Raw genomic sequence first — 17,236 nt, 5'->3', positions numbered from 1 at the left:
TATACGGGAATATAACATTACGTAACCAGGAGAGATTTTATGTCCCGTATACGATGACTCTACGACTACGACTATTGCGAACTTCGTGGTTACGCGAAACGGCATTCGCTACGTACGGTTTTAGATACATTTTACAGGTAACACGTCTAGTAAGAAAATAGTGTGCAGAGACTAGATTCGTAATTCTGCGCGACAGCTACTGCTGGGAAGCGGGAGATGAAGATCCCTCACTCAATGTAGAAATTTAAATTTTTTGCAAATCTGTTTACGGTCTGGCAAGCTGTTGACATCCACTCTACATCCCCCACTCGTAAACATCTTTCTACGCCACTGCGGCCTACCTACGTGGTGTTCAGGACTTCGAAGGCTCCTAGCTGTGGAAGCGACGGTGTCTACTGTACAGTTTCAATTACTAGTAGATATCAACACTATGTTTCGAGTCACTAGCCTCGGTTCTAGACGCTTTCCCGTACGTCCTGCACGTGACAGGTATATGGGGTCAAAAGTAGGAGGAGCGAGCTTTTTCGCTCGCTCCTCCTACTTTTGACCCCAATACCTGTCACGTGCAATACGTACGGGAAAGCGTCTGGAATCGAGGCTAGTCGAGCACGTGATTAGTAGTTGTGACGCGTTCTTTCAGACGACTCGTTACAGCTCTACATAGAAGTTTACAGACAGTTCCGGACACATTCTTTCCGCCTTTGGAACGTTTGGCTTGTTTGACGCTGCGTTTGTTTGACATCAACGAGGAATGGTAGACGAGTTCACACATGAAGACGCGCTAACGTTCGCGTCCTCAACTGAAGACATTTGGTTGTCTAGAGAGACCGTTCCTTATTCGTTTCCTACTATAAATGGTAAGTGTATGTTAGCTACCACCAGCATGGACTGCAAAACTTTTAGAGTTAAACTTTAAAATTCTAAACTTTTTTAGACTAAAACTTTAAACTTTTTGATTTTTCTCCACGTGGTCTGCACATGAATGCTGGTTGATGTTACATTCAGTATCAATTATTGATCAGTTTACACTAACATTATAGTGTTGTGCTATTAGTATACAAGTTTGTTTTGATTTTAGGCTCAAGAGAGATTTCAAACTCTATTTATTGCATGGGCCAGACAGCCGACAAGGAAAAGAATGACAGCTTGGATGATCAATGGAACTTGAGGGCTGTTAGTCAGTCTGCTTGTAATTCGGAAGAGATAACATACGACAATGATGGAAGCCCCCTCATCAAGCTCACACCAGGCAAGGAGGCTCCCAGAGACGTAGTAAGCCAGCACAAAGCAAAGGGTTCTAAGAAAGAGTTGAAGAAATTAATTAAACAGGAGGACCTGATTAAATTTGTAGTAAACGCTTTGAAGGAGTCAAGGTCATTTAGAATTTGTGTACTACAAAGCATGGTATCTTTTGACTTAAGGTTAGAGAGTGAATACTTGATGCAGGATATGCTGGAACAATTGAAAAAGAAAAGGGAGAATCTAGAAAATGATCAGTTAACGTCGTTTATTCTTTCTAACGGCAATCATGTATCTAATGCATGGATTGACCAACTATTACTAGCAAGCAACAGGGAAAGGAAACCAGATAAAGATGAATCTGAGAGTCACAACTTATTGCAAACGAATCTAGAAAAAGCTCAACCCGAAACACTTTTTGCTCACCAATGGAGCAAACCATCTACAGGGAGTCGTCACTCAAGCAGTGGAGCCGAAAAATTTTGTGTTCAAGAATGGAGCAAACCATCTGCAGGGAGTTGTCACTCAAGCAGTGGAGTTAGTACTATACCGTTAAGGAAAGATTACCAGGGGAGTGACAATGATGTCGATGATGTTGCAAGCAGTCAGGTTAGTAAACTGTCGTTAAATGGACAAAGTGTGTGTGTGTGTGTGTGTGTGTGTGTGTGTGTGTGTGTGTGTGTGTGTGTGTGTGTGTGTGTGTGTGTGACTTTGTATTCGTCATCAGTTTGTATTGCATCACAATAAATTTTATTAATTTCTCATTTATTACCATGGTTGTATACTATTTGTTTTGAAGGTCATGTCTGCTGTGATTTCTTCCTTCGCATCTGGACATCTTTCCAAACCTATATTTATATCATACGACACTCTGATGCAAGCAACTAAAAACTTTGATGAAAAGAAGATCGACGAAGGAGGCAGTCTCATTGCAGCTGGTAGTTTTGGTCAAGTTTTTCTAGGAGAATGGCAACGGCAGCGAGTGGCAGTAAAACGATTAAAGAAGGTAATTCTTTTATTTTATATGTCGTGCACATGTTATACAAGGTGCCAGACAATTGATTGGTACACACACACACACACACACACACACACACACACACACACACACACACACACACACACACACACACACACACACACACACACACACACACTTTCTAACATCTTAATTTGTAGCCCAAAAATGAACATTCTTCGACTTTGCGTCTTTCAAAGAGGCAGTACATGAACGAAGTGTCGGCACTAACAATGTAAGTCGATAAAATAATTATATAGCTAATGATGTGTGTATTCAAACTTCATTGTTGTGTTTCACATGAAGGTGCCCTCCTCATCCGAATGTTGTTCGGCTGATTGGTATTTGCGACGACGGACCGGAATTATGTCTGGTGTATGAATATGTTGAGGGCAGGACGTTAGCTCAACATCTGGCAAAGGTCAGTGTCACACAGAATGAGTACGTAGAGGTCGCCTACCACGTATCACATGGTATGCATTACAGAGCATATGAACGAATGAATGAATCTTATTGTTATTGCACATAGTGCAGTTCCCACTCAGGGCTCATGCATATGCACAGGGCTCGTACATACATGCACATACATACACACGTACACACTACACGTACAACTATATGACATACACAAGAGACCAATACAACAACCCATCCTACATTCTATGTTCATACCACCCCATCCCCTTAGTTTGTTCGTAGTACAGTACTGCCATCTTCAAAAACCTGACTTTGATTCGTGCATTTTCTCTGAGAGAGTCTTGATACCTCATTCCCACGCCTCTATGGGTGCCCTTTTGATAGGTTCTATTTACCATTATGCACAGTGTACAACAAATCTGTTGCCCAGAAACAACCAGCTGACAACTACCTTACCCTTCGGCATGACATTTCTCTTCTGAGCAAGATGACAACTGTGGTTGACGTATATCTTTTGAGATCCACAAGTGTGTCGAAGGGGCAACTTCAAGTGCCACCGCCAAGTTGACCAGTTTCCGGTTGTTGAAGCAGTACAGGCTTGCAGCCACGTTTTGGTGCTGTAGTTAGCCCACATTACAACATTTACCCAGTGTGGACGTGTGTCTGTTAGCGTGATGGATGAACGCCAACCGACGGATAGCACAATTCTAAATAGACTGACAGTTATAGTCGTCATGACATGATTGTACAATGCATCCTATACGTTGCTGCAATAACGTCGTGGATTTAGTTTATGTGCAACCAGAGTAATGACCAGGCAACTAAGACTTTGATGTATGATTGTCGATGGACTACTTAGAGATGAGACGATTTGTCCACTGGTACATACCATCAAATTCTCGGCATCCCATAAGTGACTTCCAAATGCTAATATTGGGTACAGTACAATTGAGTATCCACTATTTTTGTCCAGATTTTGTCACTCCTACAGACTCCACCAAGTAGAGCCACAACGCAGTTGACTGCTCCATAAAACTTTCTACGTCTCTCCTGTGTTACTACCGTTTCTCGTCTCTTTGCGTCTATGATTCTTCCCAGATGAGAAATCCTCTCCCTACTGACCACTCCCTCTCCAAGGGTGAAACATTCATCGCGAAATGGTCTTCTACGTACTACTCTTTACAACTGTAATCTTAGTACTCTTCTTTGCATAAACATCAGCTCAAGATCATTGGCATACGTGTCACATATTCAATATCTGCTGCATACCAAACACAGTAGGAGAGATTAGGCAAATGTCATCACTGATTCAGCATATGCTATAGCTGCCGTATACAAGTCAGCCATTTTGCTCCATGCAGACTTTGCTAATTGTCTGAGGAAAGACCTGATGAGACCATCTATAGATATATTGAAAAGACTCGGTGACAAGACTCGGTGACAAGACACTACCTTGGCATAACCCATTGACTTCAAACTCTGAGATACACGACCACTCTACCTCACACACCCCACCTGACAAGTGTACCATGCTGTTAACAGCTTCACGAAGAACACGGGTATCACCATCCAGCAACATTGAAAAAAGACGATAACGTGACACCCAATCATAAGCCTTTGATAAATCCAATGAACAAACATGACTGCATGTCTCATTTTCTCCAGAAAGGTGATAATATTCAGTACAGTTTGTCGTCACACAAATGAACACTCTGAACAGCTATTTCCTCATTTGAAGCCAACTATGATGTTGCCGTTCAGTCATAGACTTATTCGTTGTTTACATGTGTTTTGATGCATCTGTTGACACTGCTTGTCTGCCAATGTTCGTACGCACACACTGTGTTGTGTATTCTTGTGTTATGTGATGGATGTATTCATTGTTTGTGCATGGTTTATTATTTATTTACGTTGTTTACATTTATTATTATAATTTATTTGTTTACATTTATTTTTGTAATTTATTTGTTACGTGTCGTACTCAACCAGATCAGTCTGGTTTGTAAAGTCTATTACAAGTACCAGAAGCAAACCCTGCTTCAGAAGTACTTAGACCATCACGGCTGTCTAGAAAGAAGACATGACTTTACGAAGGATTTGAGTAGATCCCAGAAGCACTGTTTTCTGTAAGTGCTGCAGGTTGTGATGACCTGCAATAATGCCGAGTCACCGTGCAATACCTGCATGCACTGTGCCCAAAGCTCCCAAGACCACCGGAACCACCAGTGTTCGACAATGCCACATGCGGCTTATCTCCACTCGCAAGTCGCTGTACTTCGTCAACTTCTCATCATGTTTCTTGCCAATTTTGCCATCAGCAGGACAGCTGATATCAACAAGAAGACAAGTATTGACTTCTTGTTTCTGAGACAGACGTCTGGACGATTGGCTTTGGTCTTCCTGGCAGTGGGGATGGTGGTACCCACATCATAGTAATGTCATCCGTCTCCACAAGCCTATCAGGATGATGCCGGTGCCATCTGCTCTCCACTGGAACCCCAAAATGGCGACAAATATTCCAGTGAATGATGGAGGCCACCTGATTGTTTATGTTTATTATTAAAATTTATTTGTTTACATTTATTATTTATTTACATTGTTTATAGAATTTATGGAATGTTAATTATATCATAATTTATTGTTGGTGGCATTGTACTACGGTCATGTGTATTGTAGTTTATTGTGCTTGTTATAACTGTAGGAGAGCAGAGAACCTCTGAGTTGGAATGAACGAATCGAAATGGCTCACGATATCGCCTCAAGTATTCACCACATACAATCAACTTCACAACGTCCACTCATCCATCGAGACGTCAAAAGGTATTGACAATAGTCATTCAACAGGCACAACAACAAACAGAGCTGTAGCAAGCTTCGAAAAATGGTCCAGCAATAAATTCATTATAGTGATTTGTTTATATTAATTAAGTAATTAATTAAAAATAAATTAATTATAAAAAAATTTAATGTTAATGTCAATACTATTTGTGAATGTTACTGACTTGACTTTTGGTGAAAAATTAATTATATAGATTTATTATTATTATTAATTAATTAAAAATAAATTTATTATATAGATTTGTTAATATTAATTAACAATATATTAGTTATATATAGATTTGTTAGTATTAATTAATTACTTAAAAATAACTTCATTATATAGATTTGTTACTATTAATTAATTAATTAAAAATATATCAATGATATAAATTTGTTAATATTAATCATTTTGTTGTAGTTCCAACATTCTGACATCATGTGATCGAAGAGTACGATTGGCCAACTTTGGTCTCTCATGCTTTGGAGAGCATCTCGACAACATGCATGCCAGTTTTCTCGAATCTGGTTCGACAACCGTAGGTACGCGATGTTACATGCCACCTGAGGCGTTCAAAGGGATATTCAGTACACGAACCGACGTCTACTCAATTGGGATGGTAGAGAATGAAGTGTGTTACGTGACCATGTAATGTGCTTGTATGGGATCGATATTCCAGGTATTATTTGAGCTGTTGACGGGACTGCCTCCTTACTCTTCGAGCATGAAACTTGATCTGGTTTTCTCCTCGTTTCTTGTCATTTTGGCAGAAATTTTGAATTTTTGTTTGTTAGGCAACATTTTTAAAACAAATTGAAGGGGAAGGCACCGAGCTGGTCGCGATGTCTGACCCACGAGCCGCTTGGCCTGATCCGGTGTCTAACAAGCTCATTGATCTGGCGAAACGTTGTACTGACATAGACAGTCACAGACGACCGTATATCACGGAGGTTGCTATAGAAATGAGTAGAATGAATATACAGATTGGCGTTGCATTGTTTTGTACGTGCTGTAGGTTTTGAAGGAGTTGAGGGGTATAACTCGAATGGGGAGATGCTCAAGTGTATGTAACTCTATGCTAGAATCTAAGACTGAATGTTGTAACAATGTTAATGTCATTTGCATGTTTCTTTAGAGAAAAGTGTGTGAGACGACAACGGTCACTGCAGGTCAGATGTTGTCATAATGATTGTTTATGAGAGAAACTGTAAGCAATCGCGTTATGCTTTCAGACACGACAGACAGAGAGTCTTCCAGTGCATTTTGTGGACAGTCAAGAGATCACCAGAAAGGTATGGGTTTATTGGTTTTTAGATTTATTTTTATAGATATTTTAGTGTTTTTGTGTTTTGGCTTTGTATCCGAATGTAATTACTGTACAAGTAGGTTACATTCAAAACATGATGTTAATTAAGTCTAAATTACAATCGTGTATCAAACGGTTTTCTAATTTTCTCTTATGAATGAGAATTCTAAATCTGAATAGCCATAATGTTGAAGACAGTTTTATTTTATCAGTGTTTTGTGGTCAGATTTGTCTAGAGAACGGCACTTAAGATCGTCATGTCAACAGAAACAAGCAGTAATAATGAGTATAAAGTATCTAAAGATTTAGGTTACCAGGTCAGTCAATGTGCTAGCAATATAAGTCATGGTTGGAGACATGCCAACTGGTATATGGATAGACAGACTAATAGCCTGTTCACACTAGCATGGTTACGTAGCCTAACCGAGCCAAACGGAACTGAACCGCGTCAGCTAACCGTGTTGACCTGCGTTCACACTGCCAAAGGCTGAAAGCGCACTGAGAGTGCGTAGTGAAAGAAAGTGGGCGTGTATTCAGCTAACTGTGCATATCCGGGTAGTTCTTGTGATGGATCGTAGGCAAGATGCGATTGCCCTGTTTTAATTGGTATCTCAGCAGTCCATCGCAGTGAGATGTACAACACCAAGATCTCAGAGACGATTTTCCATTGGACTACCGAACCGAACCATGGTGGCACGGTAGCTTGAGGTGAGCCAGCTCAACACGGTTTGGTTTGGTTCGGTTTGGTTCAGCGGGTGTTGACACTGCGAAGTGAAGCCAAACCGCATCGTGCTGGCACAGTTACAAACGCTAGTGTGAACGGGCTATAAGAAACATCGTATGAATGTGTAGACGAATGCTGGCAATATAGCCTGAGAACCGTTGTTTATGTGCTTGGTCAAATTTCATACTGCGACCATCAGTTCCAAGTTGTAAACAGATTATGACCCAACGTTGTGTGTACAGTACACCATCTATAACGTATCTTGGATGTCATATGGAGGTAAATGCACTGGAGCTACGTTTGTCTTTGATTTTGATAAGGCGTATGTAGCGAGTGAATGAGAAAATGAGACGCAAATGATAGTTGTGGACTTGCTGACTACGTGATAGTATAGCTGCCATAAAACAGGTTGCTTCTGTGAATTCTGCGAAGAAGTCCCAGGCAGTCTCTTTGCTGTCACATGCGGATTCTTCGACGTGTTGCTCGTGTACTGCCTTGTGCAAGGAGGTCGCTTTGGTATGAGCATACATCACTATTTCAGAGACTGGCATCGAGATGAAGCCACTCGCAAAGCAAATCACGATGTATCTCTTGTGATTAGTGAGTAAAGCGATGAACAAGGCACAGATATCGGTAGAAGGCAACTGAAAAGAAAGCTGTATATAGTCTATACTAACTGCCTTGCTTGTTGGAATGCAGACATTTAATTCACAGCAATTAAAACTTCTGTCTTGATTCTTAAATTGCAGTACTAAGGGGTCGGTCATTAGTAATTGTCCACGGGGATGGAAAAATTTGCCGAGGTCTGCATAGTTTAATATGTTACCCTTGCAAAGTATGCCAGCTAAAACCCTCTGACCTCCACTGTCTGTCGGTTAGCTTAATTTAGATGACCCCCATATATGTGCAGGTATGTACAATAAAAAGTAGTCTGTTTCAGGGCACAAGTGTGGCTTAGGTATGATTTCTAAAGTTGGTCCTTTCTACTCAACCTGCTGACAAAACAAGCAAAGCAGGAATTTGCCGCTTTCAGCAATGAAAGTGTGCAAAACTCATAGAAATATACTGTTCTTGCATACAATTCTATAGTATACAGATAAACATCCCTGAAAATTATGACTCCTCAATAGAAGGTGACCCAAATGCTTAGTGACCTCTGCAAATCACTGAATTTCAAAGTTATGACCCCCAGCCAGTTTGCCAGCCCCTCCAGACACTTAATAGTGATCGGCTGCCCCTAAGCCAGCACAAAAGCAAAGCGTTGCGAGAAAGAGTTGAAGAAAAAGTTGGAGAAAGTACGAAAAAGTCTTGCATATTTTCTCCTTTCTAAACAAACAGACTGGAAAACGCCGTACTTTATTTATACAGGAGAACCTGATTGAATTAGTAGTAAAAAGTTGTTTAAAGGAGTCATTGTCATCTAGAATTTGTCTACTACAAAACATGATATCTTTTGACTTAGGGAGTGAGGACTTGATGCTGGGTCAGTTGAAAAAGAAAACGAGGGAGAATCTGGATCATGATCAGTTAATGTCGTTTATTCTTTGTAATGACAATCATGTATCTAATGCATGGATTGACCTACTATTACTAGGGAAAGGAAACCAGATAAAGATGAATCTGAGAGTCACAGCTTATTGCAGACGAGTGTAGAAAAAGCTGCAGCGAAAAAACTTTATGCTCACCAATGGATCAATCCATCTGTATGGAGTCGTAACTCAAGCAGCGGAGCTGAAAAATTTTGTGCTCAAGAATGGATCAAACCATCTGCACAGAGTCGTCACTCAAGCAGTGGAGTTAGTAGTATACAGTTGAAAGATTACCAGGGGAGTGGCAATGATGTCGATGATGTTGCAAGCAGTCAGGTTAATAAACTGTTTTTAAATGGACAAACAAAGTGTGTGTGTGTGTGTGTGTGTGTGTGTGTGTGTGTGTGTGTGTGTGTGTGTGTGTGTGTGTGTGTGTGTGTGACTTTGTATTCATCATCAATTTGTACTGCATCACAATAAATTTAGTAATTTTCAATTATCACCATGGTTGTATACTATTTGTTTCGAAGGTCAAGTCAGCTGTAATTTCTGCCGTCGCATCTGGACATTGTTCCAAACCTGTATCCATATCATACGACACTCTAATGCAAACAACTAAAAACTTTGATGAAAAAAAGGTCGACGAAGGTGGCAGTCTCATTGCAGCTGGTAGTTTTGATCAAGTTTATCCAGGAGAATGGCAACGGCAGCGAGTGGCAGTAAAACGATTAAAGGAGGTAATTCTTTCATTTTATATGTCGTGGACATGTCATACAAGGTGCCAGACAATTGATTGGTACACACACACACACACACACACACACACACACACACACACACGCGCGCGCGCGCACATGCATGCGCACAAGCACACACACACACACACACACACACACACACACACACACACACACACACACACACACACACACACACACACACACATGGACAAAAATGGACAAATGTTAAGCTCTCCACGTCTTTCGACGTCGACCTTGAGGTCAGTTGCAGAGATAGCTTGCAGAGATAGCTCTCCCTGCCTCTAGAGACAGGGCCTCCATGCGCTACGTGGAGTCTTGGGGCCAGCGCTACAATCCACCTGGAGCTTGGCCAGAGTCTTCCTGGGGCACTGACAATGGCGCAGCTCTAGGACTGGACACCAAGGTCCACACGTACCCGTTTGCTGCATGGTGTTGCTGCCAAGCCAGCGGTCTTGTCCACCCCAGTCAATGACCAGGTACTCATTTATACTCCTGAGTCGAGAGAAGTAAGTGTGGGTGAGTTTCTTGCTCAAGGAAACTGTGACAGTGTTGCTTCCACCATGATCGAACCTTCAACCCTCATCACGGAATACAAGATCCTGGATGTCATCACCAACGCTCTACTATCTGCTCCACCGCACCCCCCCCCCCCACACACACACACACACACAATTACACACACACACACACACACACACACACACACACACACACACACACACACACACACACACACACACACACACACACACACACACACACACACACACACACACACACACACACACACACACACACACACACACACACACACACACACACACACACACACACACACTGCACGTACACACTGCACGTACAACTATATGACACACAAATGAAAACCTGTCCTACATTCTATATTCATATCACCCCATTCCCTTAGTTAGTTTGTCCGTATACCTTCTCTGAGAGAGTCTTGATACCTCATTCCCATGCCTCTATGGATGCCCTTTCATTAGGCCCTATTTAGCATTGTACATGCCACCAACTTATCGATGTCCCATGAGTGACTTCCAAATGCTAATATTGGGTACAATTGAGTATCCACTATTTTGTCCAGATTTTGTCATTTCTACTGACTCCACCAAGTTGAGCCACAACGGAGTTGACTGCTTCATAAACTTTCTACATCTTTCCTGTGTTACTACCGTTTCTCGTCTCTTTGCGTCTATGATCACTCCCAGATGAGAAATCCTCTCCCTACTGGCCACAGTCTCTTCTGCAAAGGTGAAACATTTATTGCCAAATGGTCTTTTACACACTACTCTTTACAACTGTCATCTTAGGACTCTTCTTTGCATTAAACATCAGACCATGATCATTGGCATACTTGTCACATATTCAACATCTGCTGCATACCGTACATTAGAGCATATGAACGAATGAATGAATCTTATTGTTATCGCATATGAAAGTGAGCGTCATATTCCATTGCAGACTACTTTAGAAACAGTTGCAGCTAAAAGCCTTTCTGCTGACCAGTGGACCAAATCGTCTGCACCAAGTCGTCACTGCAGCTCTGGAGATAGTAACAGACAGTGGAGGAAAGATTATAAGGGGAGTGACAGTGATGCTGATAATGTTTCAAGCAGTCAGGTTAGTAAACTGTAATTGGGACTAGTAAGTTGGTAGTTATGGACAAACAAATTATGATTGTGTCTGTCTGTCTGTCTGTCTTGTGTGTGTGTGTGTGTGTGTGTGTGTGTGTGTGTGTGTGTGTGTGTGTGTGTGTGTGTGTGTGTGTGTGTGTGTGTGTGTGTGTGTGTCACTGTCATGCTCTCTTTAATCATCATTGCGGTATTTGTTTTAAAGGTTACTTCTGCTGTATCTTCTACCCACACATCTAGACATTTTCCCAGACTTGAGGTCATATCATACAACGATCTGAAGCAAGCAACTAATGATTTCAATGAATGGAAAATCGACAAAGGTGGCAGTCTTATTGCAGCCGGTAGTTTTGGCCAAGTGTTTCTAGGCAATTGGCAAGACCAGCGAGTGGCAGTAAAAAGACTAAAGAAGGTAATATCTTATTTATACATTTGGGCATGTCATACAAGGTGTCAGATGATTGGTATACTGCATTAGCATGAGCCATAAGAAACAGGATTTTGTACGAGTCACGTGACTCGGTGAGCTTGACTGACTTCCGGTTTTGACTATGTCTGTTATTCTCAGAAATGTGCCACACTCTTACTGCCGTGACAGTGTCCAATCATCGAGCAGTATTTGTGATTTGTCATACATGCATTGTCGTGCACTTGTTTTGAGTGTAATGTATGATTGAGTTGTCTGTTGGTGTAATGGTGAGTGTCGATTAGCAGAACATGCTACACAACTATAAATTATAGCTCTTGAGATTACAGTGGCATAGGAACCTAGATTTGGTTGAAGGGAACACCCCCTAAAGGGTGTGGCTCTACACAACAAGGCTAAATGTGTTATCATACATTCTACACAGCAAAAATACAGGAAATCAACATTGACATTATGATAGAACCTTGCTAATCTGAACAGCCTCGTTTGGATTAGTGGAAGTTGTTTGGATTAGCCTAAATGTCAAAAATGCGTAGCCTTGGAGGTCCAGACCTTAGCTCAAACACCCAGACCACTGGTGCATTTGCGTACTTTCTATATATAGTTTTACTCTTATGTCATGTTTGTGGTAAAGGACGCTGCTGCAACGACTACATTTACTTTTAAATTAATTAATAATATTTTAATCATATTAAGTGTTCCAGGCCGCAATGAAACTTAATTTGCTTAATTTTTAACATTTTTACGATGCTTGTTTTTATCTGTAGCCCAAAGACGAACGTCTGTCGACTGTCCGTCTTTCAAAGAAGCAGTACCCAAACGAAGTGTTGGCATTGACAAGGTAAGTCGATAAAATAATTTTTATTACTGACGATGTGCGTACTCGTTATGATGGTATACTTTGTGTGAAGGTGCTCTTTTCATCCCAATGTTGTTCGACTGCTTGGTATTTCTGATGATGGACCGGAAATGTGTTTAGTGTACGAATACGTCGACGGCATGACATTAGCTCAACATTTGGCAAAGGTCAGTGTGAGAGTACACACACACATATAGAGGCTGTGCATCAAGTATTGCACAGTACAGAATGAACTTAGTTCATTGTGAATTTGCATTATGTCAATTTATTGTACAAATTCATTGGTTTGTACACATACGTTGATGCATCTGTGGGCACTGCTTGTCTGGCTGACAGTATATACTTTTGTGCACATAATGTCATTGCATTGTCTATGCAATCACATGTGCCTACATAGCTGACGTATTGTACAGCAATTGAAAACTGTGCAATAAGTGAGGCCAGACCAACTACATTAATGTTGCTCTGATATTTGGACATGAAAATTAGACCGGCCAATCATGTCACTTTTTGAGCATACGCAGTTTTTATTTCACTGTATACACACGTGAGATAGCAAAATGGAGACTAAAACAAATGATGCTGATCCGAACGGGAATGCAGAAACGATCGCTGCACTAGCTGGACCACATGCACTGTTAACACTTGTGGAGTCGTTGATATCTATATTTGTAGGATGTATGTATGTGTACCACATCTTTTACAGCAAGCATAATATCATTGCGCATGCACACATCAAATTTTATTATTTTATTTTGGTCAACCTCAAAACTGGACTGGCAAATCCGAGCATCAAGAAATTTATTTGGTCTGCTCGGAGTGTGCGATATAACTAAAAATACAGTCGTCTGTCACTTATTTGACCCCTAAGACTGGACCCTGTTGGATAAGTGAAAATGTTGGATAACTGCAGCTGTTACAAACTCAACTATTGTTCATATTATTCGTCATTTTGCCACATTAGGTATACTGACTGTAGATGTAGATGAATGTAGAATACAACGAGAAGAAACGCTTGAACTCGCTCTCAAACTTGTTTCAAGAAACAACTGACATGCACGTGGATGTACATGCGCCTACACTTATGCAGCTGACCAGCCAAGTGATCGCCCATGTGACAAGCTTGACCTGTTGGATAACCGGCGTGTCGGATGAGTGAACGTGGGATAAGTGACACGCGACTGTAATTTATTGCACACTTGCTGTATAATACCTCATATACACCACACCATCTAACTAGATGCTCATGATTGGTCACACATCACGTGACCTTGGTATTACTACTGCATGATTAGGGTGCTAAATTACTTTTATAGAAACATGAGGGGAGGCTTATCACCTAACGCCAATCATGCAATTACTTATACTTATAACAGTATGATGCATATATGCACTGCATGTCTATATATGCATTGTTGGTATTATTGTGGTCTTGTGTAGTATATTGTGCTTATTAACTTTAGGAGAGCAGTGAACCTTTGAGTTGGAATGAACGTCTTGAAATGGCTCACGATATCGCTAAAAGTATTCATCACATACAAACGACGTCACAACGTCCTCTAATCCATCGAGACGTTAAGAGGTACTTGCCTTACTCACAAAGCGCTTTTGACAGGTAATAGTCTTGATTGTTTTATTGTAGTGCTAACATTCTGGTGTCACGTGATAGAAGAGTAATACTGGCCGACTTTGGTCTGTCGTGCTTTGGAGAGCATGTTGACAACATGGATGCAAGTTTTTGCGATTCTGGTTCAATGTCAGTGGGTACACACAGTTATATGTCGCCCGAAGCGTGCAAAGGGATATATAGTACACGAACGGACGTCTATTCGTTTGGAGTGGTAGGTGTGAAGTGTGTCACGTGACCTTGTAATGTGATTTGTATAGGATTGATATTGTAGGTATTATTTGAATTGTTAACAGGACGGCCTTCTTCATTTTCGAGCAAGAAACTTGATCTGGTTCTCTTCTCGTTTCTTACGATTTTGGAAAAAAGTTTTAATTAAATTTGTTTGTTGCTAGGTGATATGGTTGAAAGGAATGGAAAGGGAAGGCGTAGACCTAGTGTCTATGTGTGATCCACGAGCTGCCTGGTCGGATCGGGTGGCACGTCTTCTTTTCGATCTGGCAAAACGGTGCACCGACTTTGACTGCCACAGACGACCATTTATAAGAGAGGTTGCTATAGAAACGAGTGGAATGAGCGTAGCGATTGATTGGCGTTGCATTGTATTGTATTATCTGTAGGTTCTGCGGGAGTTGGACAGAGTCTCACGAATTGTCTTGGAAGGGATTCTAGGAATGTGTTTAATTGCAGACAGGTATGTAGGTGGTTGACTAGATTTAGAGAAATACACACCAGTTACAGCTATAATTTTACAGGGGGTGTAGAAGCAAATCTATAGCCTCGGACTTCCAGACCAGAGAGCGCGCGAACTCTAGTCTGGACCAATTCGATACTAAAATGATTCGGAAATAGCCTTCTCAGCCAATCAGCTTCTACAACCCGAATCTCGGTTGTAAATTCTGATTGGCTTAGCAATAATTGGTTATGCTAAGTGCACTAGCACTGATTGCGCGCGGGTGAAATCCTCGTGGGCGGCAAAGAGCACACCAGAACAATGACTAAACTCTGCATGCCAGAACAATGATTAGACTCTGCACACACTCATCTTAGTTTTAGTTTCAGCTTCATTTCTTCGATATTTTCAAGCTTGCAGTGACAGGTGACATGCACAGCAGTGTCGCCAGACCATCACCTTTGACAACTGGTCGAGCGGTAGTCTCGCTAGTCGAGCGGTTAGACTAGCTAGCGGTCTGCCGAAGAATCAAAGAGTCCTCGTTTCATGCCGTCTACCAAGATATCGCCGCAAACACTGCAGACGTCTCTTCTCTGTTCGTGAGATCTCATGGCATTTACAAATGATATGTTGATCTAGGTAAAACGATTCTACGCTGTTAGACACCATTTAACATTGTTATTGATAAGTACTTCCGAAATCATTTTAGTATCGACTTGGTCCAGACTAGAGTTTGCGCGCTCTCTGGTCTGGAAATTCGAGGCTAGCAAATCTAAAGTTGTATGATCTAACGCGTTAAGTGGGCGTATTTTTGCACAAACTAACGCGCGTTAATTAGGTCTCATTCAACACTAAAAACTTAGCAAGTAATCTCAGTCGTTCCTCATTAACACTATGACTCTAAGAACGAAAACTTTTGAGTATCAAGCAACTTGATGACTTTGAATATTCGTGTATGCACCACAGTGTAGTACAACATATATTAGTTATTTAATCACTTATCTCTAAACCGGAAGTAATACTGGACAACTTTTTTGTTATCTTCTTCATAGATTTGTCTTTTTTTAATATCTCATGGTAGTGGATAACTATGGAACATATCCAGGTTTCTTACTTGCCTTGCTGTCACCAACAGTCGACTTCATCAAATATGGTTGTATCGGCCCAGGCTGGGCCATAGTCTGGCTGTGGCCTGGGTTGTAGCGGTCGAACCGGCTCCGATGCCCTGCCCTTGTTCTAGTGGCTTGTTTGCTAGTGTAGCTATTGAACGTTAGCACACTTGACTTGAAGCTTCACGTCGTAAATGTTGTGTTAGATGTTATATATAATGAGAGCAAGAAATTGACAGATTTGATTGGTAGCAATAACAAGCGGTTTGTAGTAGACTGACTGACAGACAGACAGACAGCAGAACATAGCTGCAGCTGGTGTGCGTGTGTGTGTGTGTGTGTGTGTGTGTGTGTGTGTGTGTGTGTGTGTGTGTGTGTGTGTGTGTGTGTGTGTGTGTGTGTGTGTGTGTGTGTGTGTGAGAGAGAGAGAGAGAGAGAGAGAGAGAGAGAGAGTGGTAAAGAGCGTTAGCGTGCATAACGTTGTTTGTCTTGTAAATGTTCTGCATCTGTGTAGGCTTGAAGAAGTCATTGAAGGTCGTGGAAATAAGCAGTAGCCGTTTGAAGACTGTCTACAGCAGTAGCAACTCTCTTATGTTGTAGGCATGACGCATTTGTTGACTGTTGTCGTGTTGTGAGTAGCCTCGGTACTCCAGACCGAGTGTTGCTATTTAACTAGTTTTCAACTCTAGAAAAGGGACTTTGTAAAGTCACGAGACTTGGCGAGTAGCGTACTCAGCCAATCCTACGCGCGAAACTTTCATGAGAGAGTTTTATTACCAGTATGGTGTAATTCATGTTTGCGATTGTTAGGACTTGTCGGAAATAAACAACAAAACTCACCTGTCTACAACTGCTGACCCGAAATCGATCGCTTTCTTTGGTTTTACAATATTTATACGGGAATCTAACATTACGTAACCAGGAGAGATTTATGTCCCGTATACGATGACTTGACGAGTGCACGAACTTTGTTGTTACGCGGAACGGCTTTCGCTACGTACGGTTTTAGATACATTTTACAGGTAATACGTCTAGTAAGAAAATAGCGTGCAGAGACTAGATTTGTAATTCTGCGCGACA

General features: G+C 41.3%; 1 protein-coding gene across 2 annotated transcripts; it reads left to right on the top strand.

Moving 5' to 3' along the window:
* The first annotated feature begins 653 nt into the window (after window positions 1-653).
* LOC134188100 (uncharacterized) lies at window positions 654-17,013 on the top strand. Of its 2 annotated transcripts, XM_062656291.1 has the most exons (25): window positions 655-857; window positions 1,079-1,848; window positions 2,039-2,245; window positions 2,419-2,492; window positions 2,564-2,678; window positions 5,376-5,494; window positions 5,913-6,111; window positions 6,172-6,231; window positions 6,287-6,442; window positions 6,508-6,555; window positions 6,628-6,661; window positions 6,725-6,784; window positions 8,985-9,048; window positions 9,117-9,387; window positions 9,582-9,788; window positions 11,292-11,450; window positions 11,667-11,873; window positions 12,656-12,729; window positions 12,800-12,914; window positions 14,211-14,329; window positions 14,390-14,588; window positions 14,649-14,708; window positions 14,770-14,925; window positions 14,995-15,068; window positions 16,671-17,013. In XM_062656291.1, the coding sequence occupies exons 1-25, from the start codon at window positions 752-754 to the stop codon at window positions 16,708-16,710; spliced, it is 3,693 nt and encodes a 1,230-aa protein (XP_062512275.1). In that variant the 5' UTR covers window positions 655-751; the 3' UTR covers window positions 16,711-17,013. The 2 variants fall into 2 exon arrangements, with proteins under 2 accessions (XP_062512276.1, XP_062512275.1); XM_062656292.1 differs by lacking the exon at window positions 9,582-9,788 and having other exon boundaries at window positions 654-857.
* Window positions 17,014-17,236: the final 223 nt, after the last annotated feature.

The sequence above is a fragment of the Corticium candelabrum genome, chromosome 12, assembly GCF_963422355.1.
Source record: "Corticium candelabrum chromosome 12, ooCorCand1.1, whole genome shotgun sequence".
In the NCBI taxonomy this organism is placed as follows: domain Eukaryota; kingdom Metazoa; phylum Porifera; class Homoscleromorpha; order Homosclerophorida; family Plakinidae; genus Corticium; species Corticium candelabrum.
The sequence above is the reverse complement of the archived record's forward strand: the minus strand, read 5'-3'. Positions and strand labels throughout refer to the sequence as shown.

Coding starts and splice junctions, on each gene's coding strand:
- LOC134188100 (XM_062656291.1), top strand. CDS start 752: ATGGTAGACGAGTTCACACATGAAGACGCGCTAACGTTCGCGTCCTCA. Junction 9,049..9,116: donor GAGAATCTGGATCATGATCA/GTTAATGTCGTT, acceptor TACTATTACTAG/GGAAAGGAAACCAGATAAAG. Junction 14,589..14,648: donor ACGTCTATTCGTTTGGAGTG/GTAGGTGTGAAG, acceptor TTGATATTGTAG/GTATTATTTGAATTGTTAAC.